The sequence below is a fragment of the Hemiscyllium ocellatum genome, chromosome 8 (genome assembly GCF_020745735.1).
Source record: "Hemiscyllium ocellatum isolate sHemOce1 chromosome 8, sHemOce1.pat.X.cur, whole genome shotgun sequence".
Classification (NCBI taxonomy): domain Eukaryota; kingdom Metazoa; phylum Chordata; class Chondrichthyes; order Orectolobiformes; family Hemiscylliidae; genus Hemiscyllium; species Hemiscyllium ocellatum.
In genome coordinates, this window is record NC_083408.1 from 91,547,559 (window position 1) to 91,568,616 (window position 21,058).

The 21,058-nt window shown below is 39.9% G+C and overlaps 1 protein-coding gene across 3 annotated transcripts in view; it reads left to right on the forward strand.

The window, feature by feature from the left end:
* The window catches only part of LOC132818384 (protein unc-79 homolog), a 213,267-nt gene that overhangs the window by 162,168 nt on the left and 30,041 nt on the right, over positions 1 to 21,058 (forward strand). For all 3 annotated transcript variants that reach the window (XM_060829360.1, XM_060829361.1, XM_060829362.1), the window contains 7 exons: positions 1,296 to 1,408; positions 1,514 to 1,599; positions 1,788 to 1,961; positions 6,754 to 6,822; positions 14,357 to 14,467; positions 14,666 to 14,770; positions 17,125 to 17,202. In XM_060829360.1, the coding sequence (XP_060685343.1) occupies positions 1,296 to 1,408; positions 1,514 to 1,599; positions 1,788 to 1,961; positions 6,754 to 6,822; positions 14,357 to 14,467; positions 14,666 to 14,770; positions 17,125 to 17,202 (736 nt within the window). The remainder of the gene's footprint in view (positions 1 to 1,295; positions 1,409 to 1,513; positions 1,600 to 1,787; positions 1,962 to 6,753; positions 6,823 to 14,356; positions 14,468 to 14,665; positions 14,771 to 17,124; positions 17,203 to 21,058) is intronic.

A 21,058-nucleotide genomic window follows, 5' to 3' on the forward strand; every position in this document is an offset into this window, starting at 1 on the left:
TTAGGACAGAGATGAGGAGAAACCTCTTCACCAAGAGAGTGGTGGCTGTGTGGAATGCTCTGCCCAGAGGGCAGTGGAGGCCCAGTCTCTGGATTCATTTAAGAAAGAGTTGGATAGAGCTCTCAAGGATTGTGGAATCAAGGGTTATGGAGATAAGGCAGGCACAGGATACAGATTAAGGATGATCAGCCATGATCATATTGAATGGTGGTGCAGGCTCGAAGGGCAGAATGGCCTACTCCTGCACCTATTGTCTATTGTCTATTATCTATATCCCCATGGCCTTGGGAAAGCAGCCAAAATAATCAAAGGACCGTCCTGCTCTGATTATACTCTTTTCTCCACCCTCTTCCATTGGGCAGAAGATCCATAAGCTTGAAAACATGCACCAACAGATTCAAGAAGCCTCTTCCCCACTGTTATCAGACTTAAGAAAGGACCTCTCATACATTAGAGTTGACCTTTTTCTGCATCTTCTCTTTAGCTGTAATACAATTTTTTGCATTCTGTTCTATTACCTAAGGTATGATTTAACTGGATTACATGCAGACATTACTTATCACTGTATCTCAGTACATGTGACAATAATACATCAAATAAAATCAAAAAGGATTTTCTGAGGAGAATTATGATGATGGTAGAGTTAAAGGAGAGAGGAATAGCATCTGAAGAGTGAGAACTTTTAACAAGTCAGTAAGCCCAGGAGGGGAGATTGAGTTTTAGCTGGTAATTGGGAATAAAATCAATGGAGCAGGATGTTGGTCTCAAATGTGCGAGGAGTCAGTCAGAGGGGTTGTGGGAAAGAAGTGATAGAAAGGTCTTAATCTGGAACCTAATCTTGATACACTTGAATCTCTTCAAATAAAATCATTCCGTTCCATGTCTTGTACCTGCAATCCAACCAATACAATTTTCGCTTGCTCTTATAAGTAGCGTGGATAAATCATCAATCAAAACCAATTTCACACAGTTAAGCACCTAATTAATATTCCAATTCTGCCATGATTTTTTTGCCACCTATCCTGCTGGTTCATTTGTAATCAGCTGATTTATTACAGACTGTGGATTAAACCTAGGACCTACGTGGTGCAAATCCTTCATTATATGTACATGCTGTTCTCTTTGTGAGAAATTAGGGGCTTTGTCTTGAAGTAATATGTTCAGATTTTTTTCATGATCTCTTTGTCAAGTTTGGAATGCTATTTTTGCATTTCCTTCTGAAATATGACATTGCATGGTCGATGTTTGCATAAATTTTTAACAAATTGTGAAATATACATTTTATATTTTTTAAGCATGATGATTCCTGGCAATGCTGCTGGTGTGGCAAAGCAATTTTTACGCTGCATTTTTCATCAGCTTGCTCCCAATGGTATACTTCCACAGCTCTTCCAAAGCAACATTAAAGGTATGATAATTTATAATAAATATCTTTTGATGCAGAGTACCAATATTTAACAGTTTCCCAAATGCATTAATACATTTTGAAATTGTAATTTTATTTTGATGTTAGATGGAAGCTTCCTTCGAACTTTGGCCTCGTCTCTAATGGACTTCAATGAGCTGAGTTCAGTGGCGGCATTGAATCAACTACTGGAGGTACTGTGGAGCTTAGAAAGAAAATATAAGTTAGAAATCCTTCTTGGCAAATTTAGGAAATACCATGTTATAGAGAAAAAGTAAACAATTAACTATTATTCCAGGTGAAAAGTGATAACTATTAAATAAAGTATGTCTTTGTTTAATACGGCACTGCATTGAATATTTGTGATACAAATGTGGCACAGGGTTTAAACAACAAGAAGAACCTGCCAGCAGGAGGAGCCATGCTTCGCTGTTTAGATAACATAGCCACTTACATGGAAGCTCTGCCTATGGATTTACCCAGCAATCTGTGGACTACAATATGCAATCAGTTTCAAACATTTCTGACCAAACTGCCGTGCATACTGCCATTGAAGGTAAGGAAGAATTTAATGATCCATATGCCATCTGGACATATAAATGAATGAATATGACAAACTAAGTATGATATTTTTCTGCATATTTATATTATAAATCTAGTTGTATATTGAGTGGTTAGCAGAAAACTACATAGCTGTACCGAAGACTTCCTGTTCAGGTACAATGGTTATCTGATTGTACAGAACTTGAGTAAAGCTGAGAAAGGGCACATTTTGTGGAAGCTTTTCATCTTGCACTCATTGGGACAAAATACAAAAGGAGAGCAACATTTTATCTTGTATGAAAAGAGAGTGCTGATTATTTAGAAAGTGACCTCTGATTAGAAACATTGCCACGGCAAATGCACCAGTTAAATGATGACTGACAATCTACAGCTGTAAACGTTTTGTGCCATTATTAATTGTTCCTCATATCAAAATCATTTTTAGAATTACTTGCAGGACCAGATTCAGCCACAATGCACCTTGTCTTCTGGGAGATGGAGGACGCATTAAATAATTTAAGTCCTGCCAGCCTCCCTCAACTTTGTATACCTAATCAGGCATGGAAGCACCTAATAGCATGCTCAATGTTGGTACACACTATAATCATTTAAATTCGCAAGCTGCATAATTGGAAGCAAAAGATAACAGCTAATGCAATATCAGTTTATGACCCTATCCAGTTTGGCTCTGTATGTTCGGCAAAATGATTTGCAAATGTCTGAACAGATCACTTAATTTAATAGACATGTGAAGAGTTGGACAGCGAATCAAAACTGAACAGGAACTAATATTTTATGAAATTAGAAATCACACAACACCAGGTTACAGTTCAGCAGGTTTATTTTGATGTATTAGCTTTCAGAGCGCTGCTCCTTAATCGGATAACTCGTGGGGCAGGTACGTAAGACACAGAATTTATAGCTGTCATGCAAGTAAAATGATACATTGAACAAACGTCTGAGCTGACATGTCACTTTTTTTATAAAACCCTAAGTTGTCTTGAGAATGCAAATTAAAAGAAGTTCTGGGATTTACATATTAATGAACCGAAACCTGCAGCCCATTCTAAAAGACGAAAGACTTAACAGCATCGAATCAGAGAGATGTACAGGATGGAAACAGACCCTTCGGTCCAACTCGTCCGCGCCAACCAGATATCCCAATCTCATCTAGTCCCACTTGCCAGCACCCAGCCCATATCCCTCTAAACCCTTCCTATTCATACACCCATCCAGATATTGTTTAAATATTGTAATTGTACCAGCCTCCACCACTTCCTCTGGCAGCTGATTCCATACATGTATCATCCTCCTCTGCGTGAAAATCTTGCCCCTTAGGTCCCTTTTATATCTTTCCCCTCTCACCCTGAACCTATGCCCTCTAGTTCTGAACTCCCACACTCCAGTGAAAAGCCTTTGTCTATTTATCCTATCCATGCTTCTCATGATTTTATAAACGTCTATGAAGTCACCCCTCAGCCTCCGATGCTCCAGGGAAAACAGCTGCAGCCTATTCAGCCTCTCTCTATAGCTCAAATCCTCCAACATCCTTGTAAATCTTTTCTGAATCCTTTCAACTTTCACAACATCTTTCCGATAGGAAGGAGACCAGAATTGCACGCAATATTCCAAAGTGGCCTAACCAATGTCCTATACAGCTGCAATAAGACCTCCCAACTCCTTTACTCAATGCTATGACCAATAAAGGAAAGCATACCAAACACCTTTTTCACTATCCTATCTACCTGTGACTCTACTTTCAAGAAGCTATGAACCTAAGCCAAGGTCTCTTTGTTCAGCAACACTCCCTAGGACCTTACCATTAAGTGTATAAGTCCTGCTAAGATTTGCTTTCCCAAAATGCAGCACCTTGCATTTATCTAAATTAAACTCCATCTGCCACTCTTCAGCCCATCGGCCTGTCTGATCAAGATCCTGCTAGTTTTGTTCAATATATTGTTTTAATGACACTATAAATTGCTATAAATTCTGTGTCTTATGATCTTGCCCTACTAGTTACCTGATGAAGGAGTAGCGCTCTGAAAGCTAGTCCTTCCAATTAAATGTGTTGGACTGAAACCTGGTGTTGTATGATTTTTAAGTTTGTCCACCCCAGTCCAACATCAGCACTTCCACATCATAGAATCCCTCCAGTATGGAAACAGGTCCTTCTGGCCCGACAAGTCCACACACACCCTCCGAAGAGTAACCCACCTAGACCTATTCCCCTACCCTATTACACTACATTACCTCTGACTAATGCACCTAACCTACACATCTCTGAACACTGTGGGTAATTTTACGTGGCCAATTTATCTAACCTAAACATCCCTGAACACTGGGTAATTTTACATGATCAGTTCACCTAAACTGCACATCTTTGGATTGTGGGAGGAAACCCAGGCAGACACGAGGAGAATGTGCAAATTCCACATAGACAGTTGCCGGATGCAGGAATCAAACCAGGTCCCTGACACTGAGGCAGCAGTACTAACCACTGAGCTAGTGTGCCACCCATTTGAATTAAACCGTTCAAATTAAGGAAATTATGAAATATCACCGCACAAATCAGTAGTTTTGTTGCCTTATCTGGTACTCAGCTTCTAGCTAAACCTACAAATATTATTATATACACACTGCTTGTATTATTCCCATCTCTTACAAGACTTAGTTCAATTTCTACCCTTTCTTTTCCAAAAGTCAGTGACAGCTTCCTGGCGAACTGTTCCATAGACAGTTGGTTTTTTACCTCTCTATCCGGAAGTGGGTGCTGCAAATATGATAAGGCTATTTCACAGCAGGTATCATAACATTGATTGTATTCTTGCTGAACCTTCAAACATTTAATCCCAGAATTTGGGAATCCTAACAAGTTATTTTCTCTCCTCCCTTCCCTAACCCCAGGACAATGATGCCAATTGTATACTTTGGCTGAGATTTAGCTAAATCTACATTAGCTACAAATTGAAGTCGAGAGTGTGGTGCTGGAAAAACACAGCAGGTCAGGCAGCATCTGAGTAGCAGGAGAATCAACACCCCGGGCACAAACCCTCCACCAGGAATTGCTGATGAAGGGCTTATGCCCGAAACATCAACCCTCCCTCTCCCCGGACTAACTGACCTATTGTACTTCTCCAGTACCACACTCCCAACTCTGATCTCCAGCTTCTGCAGTCCTCACTTTCTACCGGTTACAAATAGAACTCTTGGATTATTTTGGGTCTCATTGTTCAGCTACACAATGGGCAAAATTGCTAAATTACAACAGTGCAATGATGTCTATACAAGTAGTGCTTTGGGATTTTCCTCTCAGTTTTGATTGGCTCCAAAATAGAAACTGTAGGGAGAAACTAGCTATGGCACATCAACAGTCAAATATGAACTGCTACTTTGTCCTGATGTTATTCCTTTGACATCCAGAAGAAGAATGAGCAATTGATTGGCTAACTGATTTTTCAGTAACAATACTACTTTCATAAGAGCTGTACAGTGAAGTTATTGTAAAATGCTGTGCTACTATACCATTTAAACAAGAGTCTAAAAGAATATATAGTATACTGGTTGCATAAATTACATGTTCCATTTTCCTGAAGCAGTGATTTATTATAGTTGTTGGATTTTAACCAATTGAGATGATACGACAAACAGCATGTTTCACTGTAATGGAATGCAAATCTAATGTTACACTCTAAAGGGAATTAAAATGAGAAACCAGCTATTCTTGAGAAATTGTACGTGCAACATCTGTAAAATACAGAATCGATACTGTATTCAAAACTGGATATTCTCCTATTTACACATCATTTTACAGCAACAGATTCACAGGAAAACCCCAAAGCACTACTTCTATCGACATCATTGCATTGTTGTAACTTAGCAATTTTGCCCATTGTGTAGATGAACAATGAGACCCAAAATAATCCAAGAGTTCAGTTTGTAGCTCGTAGAAAGTGAGGACTGCAGATGCTGGAAATCAGAGCACTTAATGGTTGTGAGTTTGAAACAATAACCTAAAATGCAACAGGAAAACCCTAAAACAAAGGCAGTAGCTTTACAGCATTGCACTAACAGCCAGAGGACTTTAACACATGGAGCTAGTCAGTTAAATAAAATTACAGATCAATTCCACTCAAATCACATTGCCCACAAGTGGAACTTGCCATATGGTAACTCTCATACCAGTCCCACCAGTGCAAAGTTAACAGAAAATATTACCAGAGAAGAAAAATATATTCTGTGGTGTGCGGCAGCAGTGATTGATTGCAGGGTTAACAACATTGACAACACATTTAATATGTTCTTGATCTGAACAGTTGATCTTGAGCTGGTGTTCTTTCCTTCATGTATAGTTCACTTCATGACAGCATTTGCCTTGCCCACTCATATTTCAATTATAAAAATTTTTAAATTAAAAATCTATAGTTCATTAGTACACCAGTTAAAAATAAAACTAATGTTATATCCAAGTTCGAACCAGAAATGGCAACACAAATTGCCCCACCTAATAAAGTCTGATGTCATTTCATGAACAAACGTTTATTGTGTCTTGCACCAACACATGGTTGCAGCTTTGTAGCATTTTAGCCTTGGGTTTGTGTCTCAAGCCTATCTTTCAAATCTGCCAGCAATGTTATAACTTGGAAAGAGTTTTAAAAAGTTGGTTTTATGAAATATTAATTTATATAATATGGAAAATTGCAAGCTTATTTGAATGTGTTGAAACATTTGTATTATGTTTGTCAATTATTGAGAAAATAACTGCCGAATAACATGCCAAGTATTGATAACTTGCATTTTATTTGCAGTGCTGCCTGGATTCTAGTTTGGCAATCATGATATGTCTTCTCAAGATACCTACCACAAGTGCAACAAGGGTAAGCTAGTGCTAGTGTGGCTTCTTAAAATATTTTATGTCTTGATAGTGGATTTTATTTTCCCATGAGGAACACATGCTATTTTTTAAAGCTACTTTTCATTCTCTGCTCTCTTTTAAAGTTTGCCTTTCACTATTTTGCTTTTGTTATTTAGCTGTAGGCCCTGTGGCTGACCACTTTAACTCCCCCTCCCATTCCGCCAAGGATATGCAAGTCCTCGGCCGCCTCCACTGCCAAATCCAAGCCACCTGACTCCTGGAGGAAGAACATCTTCCTCATCTTCCACCTTGGGATCCTCCAACCACTCGGCATCAATGTCGATTTCATCAACTGCCTCATCTTCCCTGCCCCACCTCATCCCAGATCCAACCGTCCAACTCAGCACCACCCTCTTGAACTGTCCTCCCTGTCCACCGTCCTTCCCACCTATCTGCTCCACCCTCTGCTCTGACCTATCACCATAAACCCCCATCTTCATCTACCTATCTGCCTTCCCAGCTACCTTCCCCCAAGTTGCACGCCCCTCCTATTTATCTCTCAGTCCCCTTGGTGCCCTCTCCCCCCATTCCTGATTAAGGGCTTATGCCTGATACTTTGATTCTCCTAATCCTTGGATGATACCTGACCTGCTGCGTTTTGCAGTGCCATACTTTTTGATGTTGATTTTTACATATCTTATTTTTAGGAATTTGTTTGCTCTAATTCTTATTAGTGACTCATGAGACATGAGCATCACTGGCTGGCCATTTCTAGTTGCTCGAGAAGGTAAATCTATCTTCTTGAACCACTGTAGTCCCTATGCTGTTGGTAGACTCACAATATTATAAGGGAGGAAATCCCAGGATTTTGACCAGTAACAATGAAGGTGTGACAACATATTTCCAAGTCAGGATGGTGGGTGGCTTGGAGGGTTCAGTTTCAATTCAGTTTCTAATTTCTTCATATATTGTTTCTGTGCTGTCTCTGTGCGGTGTTTTTCTTATTTATTTTGTGTTGTTGGTACCTTTTCAGTTTTAAATCTATGCCTCTTACTGAGAATCTTGTTTTTTAATCTTTGGTGGGAGTTTCATCTGAGCTGCTCCACTTTTCTGCCACAACCTCACTGTAAGCGCAGTGAAAACCCCTTCTATGTTCATAAAGTCAGTTTTCATTACATTTCCCCTGAAGTTACAGTAACGGGGTAAAAGCTGCTGTGTGGAAATTTCCATCCTTGTTTTGCTCCTTGTCTCTTTGCTCAGTTGCAATCTGAATAATAGAACCATTTATGGGGTGGGATTCTGACTTTGATTTTCTTGCCTTCTTGTTGCTCTTTCCCAGAGTGCACTAATTATCACCAGCACACTACCAGTACTGTACCTGTCACCACACCAGCAACCCAGCTCAGTCTCCCTGACTGATCAAAATATTCCTACAGCAACATTAAAGAATTTCTGATTAAAGAACTTTGGCAATTCTCAGAATGGCAACTGTAATTGCAGCAATCCAGTGGCGAGGTTAAAAACAGCTTCAGAATGGAAGTAGACAGGCTGTACCTTGGTTCACATACTGCTCTTTGGAGATGGTCAGTAGTGCAGTGAGGAGAAGAGCATAAGTCATTTTTCTTAATGACAAGAATAAGTGGCCAACCATTCTCACAAAGCAGGCAAGACTTGGAACTCCCTTCCACAAATGATAGTGAATGCTGGATCAAATGTTAATTTTAAATCCGAGATAGACAATTTTTTGTTAAGCAAAGTTTTAAGAGACATAGGCCAAAGGCAGAGGTATGGAGTTAGGCCACAGATCAGTCATGATCTCATTGAAATCAGAACAGCTCGATAGGCTGAATGGCCTACTCCTGTTCCTTAATTTATAGCATGGAACCCATGTGGTATTGGCCAGAAGCTCTTAATTGCATTTATAATCACCTCAATTTCTTTCTCACCACATGGATGTAGGTGTCTACTGGACTCAACCTGACTAAGAAAAAACATGACGAAGTAGGGATGGTTTTGTGTTCCTGCCCTAACCTCATTTTATAGGGGACATCTGACCTTAAACCTCCATTCCCCATCCTTGTATTCACCATATCCATGCCTTTCATGATCTTATACACATATATAAGATCCCCTCTCAGTCTCCTATGCTCTAAAGAAAGAAGTCCTAGCTTGTCTAACCTCAGACCCTTGAATCCTTGCACCAAACTTGTAAATTTCTTCTGCACTCTTTTTCCAGTTTAATACCATCCTTCCTATATCAAGGTGACCAAAACTGAACACAATATTCTGAAGGAGAACAGTCCCAGCTTTTCTGAATTATCTATATAGATGAAATTTCTCATTCCTGAAACAACTCTTGTAAACCACATCTGCATTCTCTCAGACTTGAAGTGTGGTGCCCAGAACTGGATTTAATACTCTAGCTGAGGCCAAACTTGTGTCTTATACATGTTCAACATAACTTTCTTATTCTTGTAGTCTGTACACCTGTTAATAAAGTTGAGGAAACTGTATGCTTTCTTAGTTTCTCTCTTAATCGAGCCTTCCACATTTAATGAGTTACATGTACACCCAAACCTCTGTTCTTGCACACACTTAATAATTGTATCCTTTATTTTATATTGTGTCTGCATGCATTTTCTACTAAAATGCATCATCTCACAAATCTCTACATTGAACATTATAAGGCAATTACCCACTCACTCCATCAATATGTCTGTGTCCTTTTGAAATTCCACACTGTCCTCATGGTTTGCAGTGCTCCCAAGTTTCCTATCATCTGCAAATTTTGAAACTGTGCCCAAAGTCTATATCATTAATATATTATCAGGAAAAGCAAGAGTGCCAATAGTGACTCCTGGCGAACTCAACTACAAATCTTCCTTCAGCTTTAAATCATAAACTAATCAGTACTGAGTGAGTTTTGAGAAGACTTTTAGCTCAAGTTGAGGTTCTAGATGTAGGTTTGCTCCCTGATCTGGAAAGTTCATTTCTAGATGTTTTGTCACCCTACTAGGTAACATCTTCAGTGGGCCTCGGGCAATGCACTGTTGATAATTCCTGCTTTCTATTTATATGTTTCGGTTTCTGTGGGTTGGTGATGTAATTTCCTGTGGTGACATCATTTCATGTGGTGATGTCTATTCCTGTTTTTCTTCTCAGGAGGTGGTAGATGGGGTGTAACTCAATGTGTTTGTTGATAGAGTTCCGTTGGAGAAAAAGGACAGGAAATGACATCACCAGAAATGACATCACCAACCCTAACATATAAATAGAAAGCAGGAATTATCAACAGTGCTTCGCGTGGAGGCCCACTGAAGATGTTACTTAGTAGAGTGATGAAACGTCTGGAAATGAACCTTCCAGCTCAGGGAGCAAACCTACATCCAGATTAATCAGTGTTGTTTGCTTCCTATCAACTCAAGCAAGTTTGCTTTCTTATTGCTACTATCTCTTTTATACTATGGGCTTTAACTTTGCTCACAGGTCTTTTGTGCAGCACTATGTCAGATTCTTTCTTAGAGCCCATGAACACCATATCAAAATTATTGCCCTCATCAACTCTATCTCATCAAAACACTCGTTTGTTAGTCAAATATGACTTTCGCCAAAGAAATAAATGCTGGCTCTCCTTAATTAATCTGCACTTTTTCATCTGATTATTAATTTTGTCCCAGATTATTGCTTCCAGAAGTTCACCAAACCACTGCTGTTAAACTGACTGATTTGTAGTTACTTGGCTTTCCTTGCACCCATGTTTTTGAACAAAGGTGTAAAATTTGCAATTCTCCAGTCCTGGGCTGAATCTAGGGAAGACTGAAAAATTGTTGTCAGTGCCTCTGTGTGATTTTCATTCACACTAATCTCAATCTCTCATCTTGTCCCAGTGCCTTGTCAGCTTTAAGAACAGTCAGTCTATACAATACCTCCTCGTTATTAATTATAATCTTTGTAGAGACTGAATTTCCTTTCTCATTATGACCTGGGTAGAATCTTCCTCTTTGATAAAAACAGGTGCAACGTATGCTTCATGTGTGCTTCCATGTTCTTTGCAGGCAACTCATTTACCAAATATCATATTGTAACCGAAAGGGCAAAATGATTTATAATGGTCTCAGCTAGTACTTCTCTAAGTGTTTGTTAGATGATGCACAAGTAAATCTGTTTTGAATTTCTCAACGATGGGTAGATGCCTGGCCTCTGTGCCTCCTCACAGCAACACCACAGAGGTCAGGACCTCAGATTATGGAAAAGTGTTAGGACAAGTCTGTCACTTCACAACAGAATAGAATCCCTACAGTGAGGAATTAGGCAAATTGCCCCAACAAGTCCACACCAACCTTCTGAAGACCATCACACCCAGACTCACCATCCCTCCCATTTCTGTAACCCTGCATTTCCCATGGCTAATCCACCTAACAAGCACATCCCCCGATATGTGGGCAGTTTAACTTGGCCTAACCTGCACATCTTTGGACTGTGGGAGGAAGCTGGAGCACCTGCATGAAACCCACACAGACACTGGGAGAATGTGCAAACTCCACACAGACAGTCTCTCAAGGCTGGAATTGAACCCGGGTCCCTGGTGCTGTTAACCATCATGCTACCCCAATAGAATTGTTTTAAAAAATTTACAGGAAGGTCTCACTTGAAGTTGTGGTTGTGTTCCTGAAATCATCACTATAAGCAGAACGACTTGAAGTGAAACAATGATTCCCTTGATTCTGCAGGGCCATACCTATACCCTGTAAGCTGAAATACAGAACTATAAATGGCTAAATTCTCACGCTGGTAAATTATATAACTATTAGAATAAAAAAAACACAAAAAGGTACCATTCTATTTACAATACCATTTGTAATTGACTTTTGAGTGTGGAGGTGTGTTTGTGCCACTGGTCCTTTACTCATTGGTCTCTAAGCTGCCTGCTGGGAGCTATTGTTTGTCTGTGTGTGTGGCCTGTGCCTGGTGACATCTTTTCAGAAGGCTGCACTGTTAGGATCCAAGCTAATGTTATTACTGATCAAATCTGATCCCATATTGAAATCTCTTTTGAGAGATTATGGAATTTTCTTTTGGTTGTAACAGAGTGGTATTTGACTGAAATATAAACACTTAATGCTGCAGATTCAGTTTTAACAATAAAGCAGAAATTATTGTGCAAAAGAAAAACAAACTAGAATAAACCAAATAATATGTGTTACATATAGCACAAGTATGAAGTTTCTGGAACACGCAGTAAATTACAATCACATTAATCTCAACCATATTTCTTTATAGTAACCCATGAGAAGTGAATTCCCTTTTCTATCAGAACTATAGCGTTTAACTTAATGGATGCACATTTCCAGGACCTGAAAACCTAATTGCCTCTTCCTTAAATTTGATCTTAAACTGATCTTAAATTTTCTTAGCTTGAAATAACCCCTTCAGGGAAATTTTCAAACTAAACTGCTTGCAATACGATATTCTAATCCTTACCATACAAGCTCTACAAATTTATTGTGATATGAATTTGTAATAATAGACTGGAGTCATAGAGTTGTACAGCATGGAAACAGACCTTTCAGTCCAACTCGTCCATGCCAACTAGATATCCTAAATAAATCTAATCCATTTGCCAGCATTTGGTCCATATCTCTCTAAATCCTTCCTATTCATGTACCAATCCAGTTAAATGTTGTAATTGTATCACCACTTCCTCTGGCAGCACATTCTATACATGCACAATCCTCTGTGTTAACAAGTTGCCCCTTAGGTCCCTTCTAAACCTTCCCCTCTCACCATAAACCTATGCCCTTTAGTTTTGGACTCACCCAACCAGGGGAAAATATCTTGACTATTCATCCTATCTATGCCCCTCATGATTTTATAAATCTTTGTAAAGTCACCCCTCAGCCTCCAATGCTGCATGGAAAATAGCCTGAGCCTATTCAGCCTCTCCCTATAGCTCAAACCCTCCAACATTGGCAACATTCTTGTAAATCTTTTCTGAACCATTTCAAGTTTCACTATGTCCCTCCAATAGGAGAGAGACCAGAATTGCACACAGTATTCTAAAAATGGACTAATCAATGTCCTGTACATCTGCAACATGACCTCCCAATGCTTAATGCATTGACCAATAAAGGCAAGCTTAGCAAACACCTTCTTCACTATCCTGTCTATCTGAGACAACACTTTCAAGGAACTATGAACCTGCATTCCAAGGTCTCTTTGTTCAGCAACACTCCCGAGGACCTTACTATTAAGTGTAGAAGTCCTGCTCTGATTTGCCTTTTAGGTAAAATACATTTATCTGAATTAAATTCCATCTGCTGCTCCTTAACCGATTGTCCTATCTGATAAAGATCTTGTTGTACTCTGAGGTAATTTTTTTTTAGATTAGATTACTTACAGTGTGGAAACAGGCCCTTCGGCCCAACAAGTCCACATCGACCCGCCGAAGCGCAACCCACCCATACCCCTACATTTACCCCTTACCTAACACTACGGGCAATTTAGCATGGCCAATTCACCTGATCTTCTTTGCTGTCATCTGCAAACTTACTAACCATACCTCGTTTGTTCGTGTCCAAATCATTGGTATAAATGCTGAAAAGCAGTGGACCCAGCACTGATCCTGTGGCACACTGCTGGTCACAGGCCTCCAATCTGAAAAGCAAATCTCTGCCACTACCCTCTGCCTTCTACCCTCAAGCCAGTTCTATATCCAAATGATTAGTTCTCTCTGTATTCCATATGATCTAACCTTGCTAGCCAGTCTACCATGAGGAACCCTGTCAAATGCCCTGCTGAACTACATATTGATCATATTCACTGTTCTGCCCTCATCAATCCTCTTCATTACTTCTAAAAATTCCATCATGTAAGTGAGACATAATTTTCCACATGTAAAAAGTGAGGTCTGCAGATGCTGGAGATCAGAGCTGAAAATGTGTTGCTGGTTGAAGCACAGCCACATACAAAGCAATGTTAACTATCCCTCATTAGTCCTTGCCTTTCCAAATACATGTAAATCCTGTCCCTCAGAATTCCTTCCAACAACTTGCCCACCACCAATGTCAGGCTCACCAGTCTTTAGTTCCCTGGCTTTTCCTTACCCACCTACCTTAAATAGTGACACCATGTTAGCCAACTTCTAGTTTTCTCATCTGTGGCTATCGATGGTACAAATATCTCAGCAAGAGGTCCAGCAATCACTTCCCTAGCTTTCCACAGAGTTGTAAGGTACCTCATCAGGTCCCAGGAGTTTATCCACCTTTATGAATTTTAAGCTGTCCCGCACCACCTCCTCTGTAATGTGGACATTTTTCAAGCTGTCGCTATTTCTTTTCTCAAGTTCTCGATCTTCCAAATCCGTCTCCACAGTAAATACTGCTGCAAAACAGTCGTTTAGTATCCCTCCCTCCAATCTCCTGCAGTTCTAAGCATAGTTGGTCTTCCTGATCTGATTGTAGTCTGTTGTATTTTCCCATTTCTGCGTGTAAGATCTATTTTAGCTCTAAATTAACTTGATGTCTTACTCCCTAATTTTCCATTATGTTTAATTATAGAGCCTTTTGGAGCCATTTTCCAAATTGTTGAGTTTTGTAATTCAAAATGGAGTCTTCAGCCTTGCGTATCTTGTTGAATTGTGTGGTTTGTGTCATCGAGCATTCAATAAGGTAAAATGAGGCCATTGTTTCTCTTCTATGAAAATTGATAATTCTAGATTTTCTCATATATTTGTGGTCCTTGAATGCATCGGACTTCTTGTAACGTAGAATAGTAATAGATGGTTAGTAATAGATGCTTAGCAAGTTGTTTGAAAGTCATCAAAGTGTCTCGTGGATTTCGTTGTATCTTGTGCTTGTGTCTTGCAGGAACGGGATAAATTCTACCTCTCACGAAGTGTTGTATTGGAATTGTTACAAGCACTGAAGCTAAAGTCGCCATTACCAGACACCAATCTATTGTTGCTGGTGCAGGTAAAGTTTTGGTCAAATATTCTGTGTTAGGAGGCAATTCATTTTTCATAAAATTCTAACTATAACTTGCTGAATAAATTATTTTCAAATTTATAACTGTAATCATTTTGTTCTAGCAACATTTCTTGAAAGACTGTGGTAAGAAATTATTTGATTATAAACAGACAGCCAAATGAATGCATGTGTAGCCATTGTAAAATTAATTGAGTTTGATATTGTTTTGTTATGCATCAAATTTTCAGAGCACACAGGCTTTTTTTTTGGTGGGAGAGGTGTGCAAGAATCCAATAGTGACCATCGGTGATAAATCTGACAAGGCTTAGAGCCTGGAGAGTATAGCCAGAACACTTCAAGAAAGTAGAATAACTGGCCACTGGGTAGAGGTAGGCAGTAGAAACATTTGTGAACTTGCCCCAGTGATCACTGAAGGATAAGGAAGGATCTGGCTGCAATCAACTTGAGGGAAGACTGGCTCTGACCAACCTCAAGAAGTTGGGGAACGCTCCAATTATGATTAGATGTGGGAAATGTTGGTGACATAATCAGGTTGGGGTAGGGTGTGGATGATTTACACAAGGGAGTCCCATGCTTCCCTTTGAGGGCACAATATACATTCCTGAGCATTCTGACCCACAAACATATCTAAAATAAAGCTTTAAAACTTAACTTCTGTGTCTTTTCTAAACCATCATTCATCTGACGATGGGTTTCTCATTTTCAGAAACTATAGCTGCTCTTCCCTGCTCAGGGTTTTGCATACTGATGACATCATGGAGATCTGAATATTTAAGTAATCCTTAGGTTCTTAAAAGTGGAGAAAACTGTCAAGAAGCAGAGGGGTTTCATGTAACCAGTTTCATGAAGAGGAAGTGGGAACTGGGGCTGTACTTAGGGTGTGGCAAGCTGAAACCATAGCTGGAGCATCCAGTGATAGAGCTGAAAATGTGTTGCTGGTTAAAGCGCAGCAGGTCAGGCAGCATCCAAGGAACAGGAAATTCGACGTTTCAGGCATAAGCCCTTCATCCAGAGATAGGACAACTAAAGACCATAGAAGAATTAGAAGATTAGGGAAGTTTTAAGTTGAATGTTTTAGGAGGCAGTGTGAGCTAATGAGAACAGATTCATGGGAGAATAGAACTTGCAGCAGAATAGGTTACATACAACAGGGTTCAAGCGTTTATGGAGGGTGCAGGAAAGGGACCCAATAAGGGTGTAATTGAGAAAACAAGTGGATAAGGGATGTGGATTTTTCATTTTATAGTTGTGAGCCAAAATCAAGTGCCAGTGTGAAAGATCTGTTGAGCTTAAGCACATAGGAAGGGGACAGAGTAAGGGACAAGGGAACAGCTTTTATGAAGGGGAACAAAAATGATTTTGACTCTTCCTGACATTTAGCTGGAGAACATTTTCACTCAGCCTTGACTTGATGATGGCCAGACAATTTGATAGCACTGAAGTGATTGTAGGTCAAGCGAAGTAGTAAAGAGCTGGGTTTTGGCATCTGTTTCTAGATGGGCAGAACAAAATGGTTGAATGTGCTCTTGTTACCAGATTGAAAGGAGCAATAGAAATAGTGGACAAAGTATTTGAAATGCAGGTAAATATAACATGTTGCACATTGGAAGGGAAAATAAGCAGCAAATGTGTTCTATGAATGAAATTCAAATAGCTAAGAATGAATTTGAAAATATCTAGAAGTATTAGTTGGCTGAGCATTAAATATATCTAATGAATACCCAGCAACAATGAGCAAAGCCACTGTTAATTTGCAAGCCTTTAATTCAGAGGAACTCATAATCTAACTGTATAGAGCTCTGGTAAGTCTATACTTTTCCTAGAATATCTGGAACACAAGAGAGAAACCCAAGTTTCTCAATACAGATGTGCAGGGTTAAAGATTTACATTGTAGGGAAAAGTTGGAGATGTTCCTATTCCCTACACAAGCAACAGATATAGACAGCAGAATCACACCCCTGGAAACATCTGCAGAGCAGTTAGATACTGAGATGTGGGGAACTGTGAAGATCTTCTGGATAAACAAATTTAGAAGCACGAAATGACCACTGTCAACCATAGTTATCTTGTGATCTTCGAGGAACATGATTCGTAACATACCATGGTCACAATCACAGCACATGTCATTCCTGTTTAAAGGAAAAGAAAATCAAATAAATTTACTGGAACAACTAAGCTATAATTTACCTGTGTTATAACTGAAGTAAGTGACAACCTTGTACAAGAGTGATATATGTAACTGACATTTGAAGGTTGCAGTTATAGAATAATGAGAATGTGAATAAATGGCTTGAAGGCTGATATCTAAACTAATGGACCTCTCTGTCATTCTCACTAGTTTGTTTGTGCAGATGCTGGAACAAAAATAGCTGAATCAACAATCCTACAGAAACACATGATTGCATCTGTTTCTGGAGTAAGTATTCAACCCGGCCATGTATACATAGTAAATATAAAATTGCATAGAATAACCTGTTATGAACTTACTGTTAATTTCAAATTGCTGCACCACATCTTCTGAATTATGAAGGCATCTGCTCCTCTGAAGAATGTTATTGTTGATTTAACAATATAATTAACGTTATGGTATAATTTTTGCTGATGGATGCTTTCTACTTACCTCACTGGTGTTATTTAATTGGGAGTGAACACTTGCGGGTGAAATAGAAGTTAGTACAAAATCACATTATTTTATGTCTAAATAATTATTAGCAATCAGTGATTTGTGCTTGTTTTCCTGACATTGAAGAACGAGTAATTATTTCCACAGAGGTTGACTGCCTCCTTTACTATTTTGATTCCTCTCAAGTATCAGCTCACAATGTTAATGAAGAGGTTGCTTCACTGAGTCAGTGTTGGCGTGTTCGGCATAGGCAATGTGATTGACTTGAGGAAGACCTGGATGACAAAATATATATTTTACATTTGCTTTTCTACTGATGATGTTGTTGCTTTGTCATGATTTTTTAAAAAATCCTTTGTTAAATAAAATCTGGTACCAGGATCAAGGATATCTCTGAGGCCAGAACTAGGAAGACAATATAGTTGAATGCATGGAGCCAGTGTAAGAGGGAGAGCTTCAGATATCTGGATTATTAAGATCTCTTCCAGATCAGGAGGCACATGTACAAGAAGGATGGGTTGCACTTAAACTGCAGGGGCATCAATATCCTTGCAGGGAGGTTTGCCTGGGCCACTCAAGAGGGTCTAAACTAGAGTGGTATGTCAGCGTATGGAATGATTGAGGAGAAGATAGTGTTTAGGTCAGTAAATCTATTAGGAAGACAGGCAAGGCCAGATTAATGAATACAGTGGGTTAGGCGTTTTGAATGTATTTATTTTAATGCAACTAGTATAATAGGCAAGGCAGATGGATTTAGAGCATGCATTAGTACATGGAGGTATGATGTAGTCATTGTAGAAATTTGGTTGAGATACAGACAGGACTAGCAACTCAATGTTCCAGGATTTAAATGTTTCAGGTATGATAGAGAGAGATGTAAAGGGAGTGGAGGAATCATTGATTAAGGAGATAGTGCACCTGTGACAAAGAGAGAGCATCTTAGAGGGCTCATACGGCTGGAACTGAGGAATAAAAAAAGGTGCAGTCACTAATGATAGAGCAATACTGTAGAGCTTCCATTGGCCAGAGGGGAATAGAGAGACAGACATGTAGGCAGATCATTGGAAGGTATAAAAGCAACAAGGTGGTTTTTGTGGGTGATTTTAACTTCCGCGATATTGATGGGGACTCTCCCTTACTGAAACGGCATAGATGGGCCAGAATTTATTAGGTGCACCCAGAAGGGTCTCTTAAAACAATATGTAGATAGTCCAGCTAGGGAAGGGGCCATACTGGATCTTGTATTGGGGAATGAGCCTGGTCAAGTGATCAAGTTTCAGGGGGAGAACATTTTGGCAACAGTGATCATAATTCTGTCATTTTGAGGAAGTGGCAAAGATGATTGATGAGGATAGGACAGTGGATGTTGTCTACATGGACTTTAGTAAAGCATTTGACAAGGTTCTTCATGGTAGGCTAGCTCAGAAGATGAAGTCACATAGGATCCACGGCAAGTTGGTAAGTTGGATGCAAAATTGGCTTGATCATAAAAGACAGAGAGTAGCTGTGGAGGAGTGTTATTCTGACCGGAGGACTCTGACCAGTAATGTTCAGCAAGGATCATCGCTGGGACCTCTGTTGTTTGTAATGTATATAAGAATTTTGATGAAAATGTTAGTAGTTTGCAGATGACATAAAATTGGTGGCGTTGTGGATAGTGAGGAAGGTTGTCAAAAGATATAGCAGGATATAGATCTGTTGGAAAGTTGGGCAGGAGCTGTTGGAGTTTGATCCAGACAAGTGTGAGATGATGTATTCTCATAGATAAAATGCAAGATGAAAGCATACAGAAATTGGCAGGACCCTCAGAAACATCAATATACAAATTTCAAGTCTTGGGACACAAGTCCATAGCTCTCTGAAAATGGCAACATAAGTGGATAAGGTAATAAAGAAGGCATATGGCAGGCTTGGCCTTCGTTGGTCAGGGCATTGACTATAAAGGTTGGTAAGTCATGTGCAGCTATTAAAACTTTAGTTAGGGCACATGTGGGATATTTTGTGCCGTTCTGGCCACCACACTATAAGAAGAATGTGGAGGCCATTGAAAGGGTGCAAAAGAGGTTGAACAGGGTGTTGCCTGGATTGGAGTGTATTCGCTATAAGAACAGGTTGGACAGACTTGGTTTTTTTTGCCAGCGAGACGGAGAATGAGAGGTAACCTGATAGACATGTATAAAATTAGGAGAGGCATGAATATGCTGGATAGTCAAAGTCTTTTTCCTGGGGTGGAATTCTCAAATACTAGGAAACATTGATTTAAGATGAGAGGGGGAAAGTTTCTAGGAGATGGGCAAGGAAAATATTTACACAGATGGTGGTAGGTCCCTGGGATGCACTGCCACAGGAGGTGGTAGAAGCAGATTCGATAGCAAAGTTTAAGAAGAATTTATACAGGCATGTGAGCAGGCAGGGAATAAAGGGATACAGACCATGTTCAGGTAGATGGGATTAGTTTAGAATGACATGGTTAGCAGAAGTATGGTGTACTGAAGGGCCTGTTTTCTGTGCTATCCTGCTCTATCTACTATTATGTTCTTAATGTAAGAGCTCCTGTGATTTTTTCATATTCAAAACTACCTCTCAAATGTGACAATGCAGCACTTCAGTTAAGAAACATTGGGGAAGGCTTTGGTTTCCATATCATTGGATCTTTCAGTTTTCCCTATCAACCACTGAAATGGGAGGGAGGGGGGGTGGGGGCGGGGTTGATATGGGGCAGGAGCTCTCAATTCTGATGGTTGCCTCACAGCCATTCAATGCTGTGAGCAGCATTAAGTGATTGGAGATAGAACTTGTGTCCTTCTCTCTTCAGATAAAATCCAGCCTTAGAGAAGCATGATGGTTACTGGATGGCAGGTACTTTCATATTTTCAGCAGTGCCACTGGCGCAATGGTCAGTGCTGGGACTACAGACACTCCCAGTACTTCTGGAGTCCATATTGTGATACCTCAGTCTCAGCTGTCAGAGGGGCATGTGATGTTCAAGACTTCTGAGGTGGGGTGACCCTGGCATTGAGTTGGGGGATTATGATGTCCCTCTGATGTGCTCAGCTAACACTGATAAAACTGCCAGGCTACTTGTCAAAGGTGGCCTTATCCTGACACAGGGATAATGCCCTAGGCATAGGATTGGATGGTTAAGAAGACTAATAATTGGCTACTAAAAGGCCTGTGAGTCTTTCTAATGGCACCCTGACCACCACATCAGGGATTTTTGAGAATCTCAATGAATTTCTTGGATATCCAAAGTATCCTTATAGGTATAGTCTGAAGACGTCTTGGGGTTGTGATTCTCTGATAGCAACCAGCATCCTTTGGGAGGTCAGGGAAAGGTTTTTAATGACATTTACATATGGAGAAGGTTGGTGGCTGAGTGCAGCTTCAACAGCATTAATGAAGCATGACACTATCCAGGGCAAACATGCCGCTTGAATGGCACCCCATCTAACACCTTCAACATTCACCATCTTCACCATGCATGTGCAATGGCAACAGTGCGTACCATTCACAAGAAAATCTACAGCCACTCACCAAGGCTCCTTACAGAGCACCTTACAGCTCTGTGACTGCTACCACCTCAAAAGGTCAATAGATTCATGGTACACCACACCTTCAGGTTCACATCTGAGCTACACATTGTCCTGAC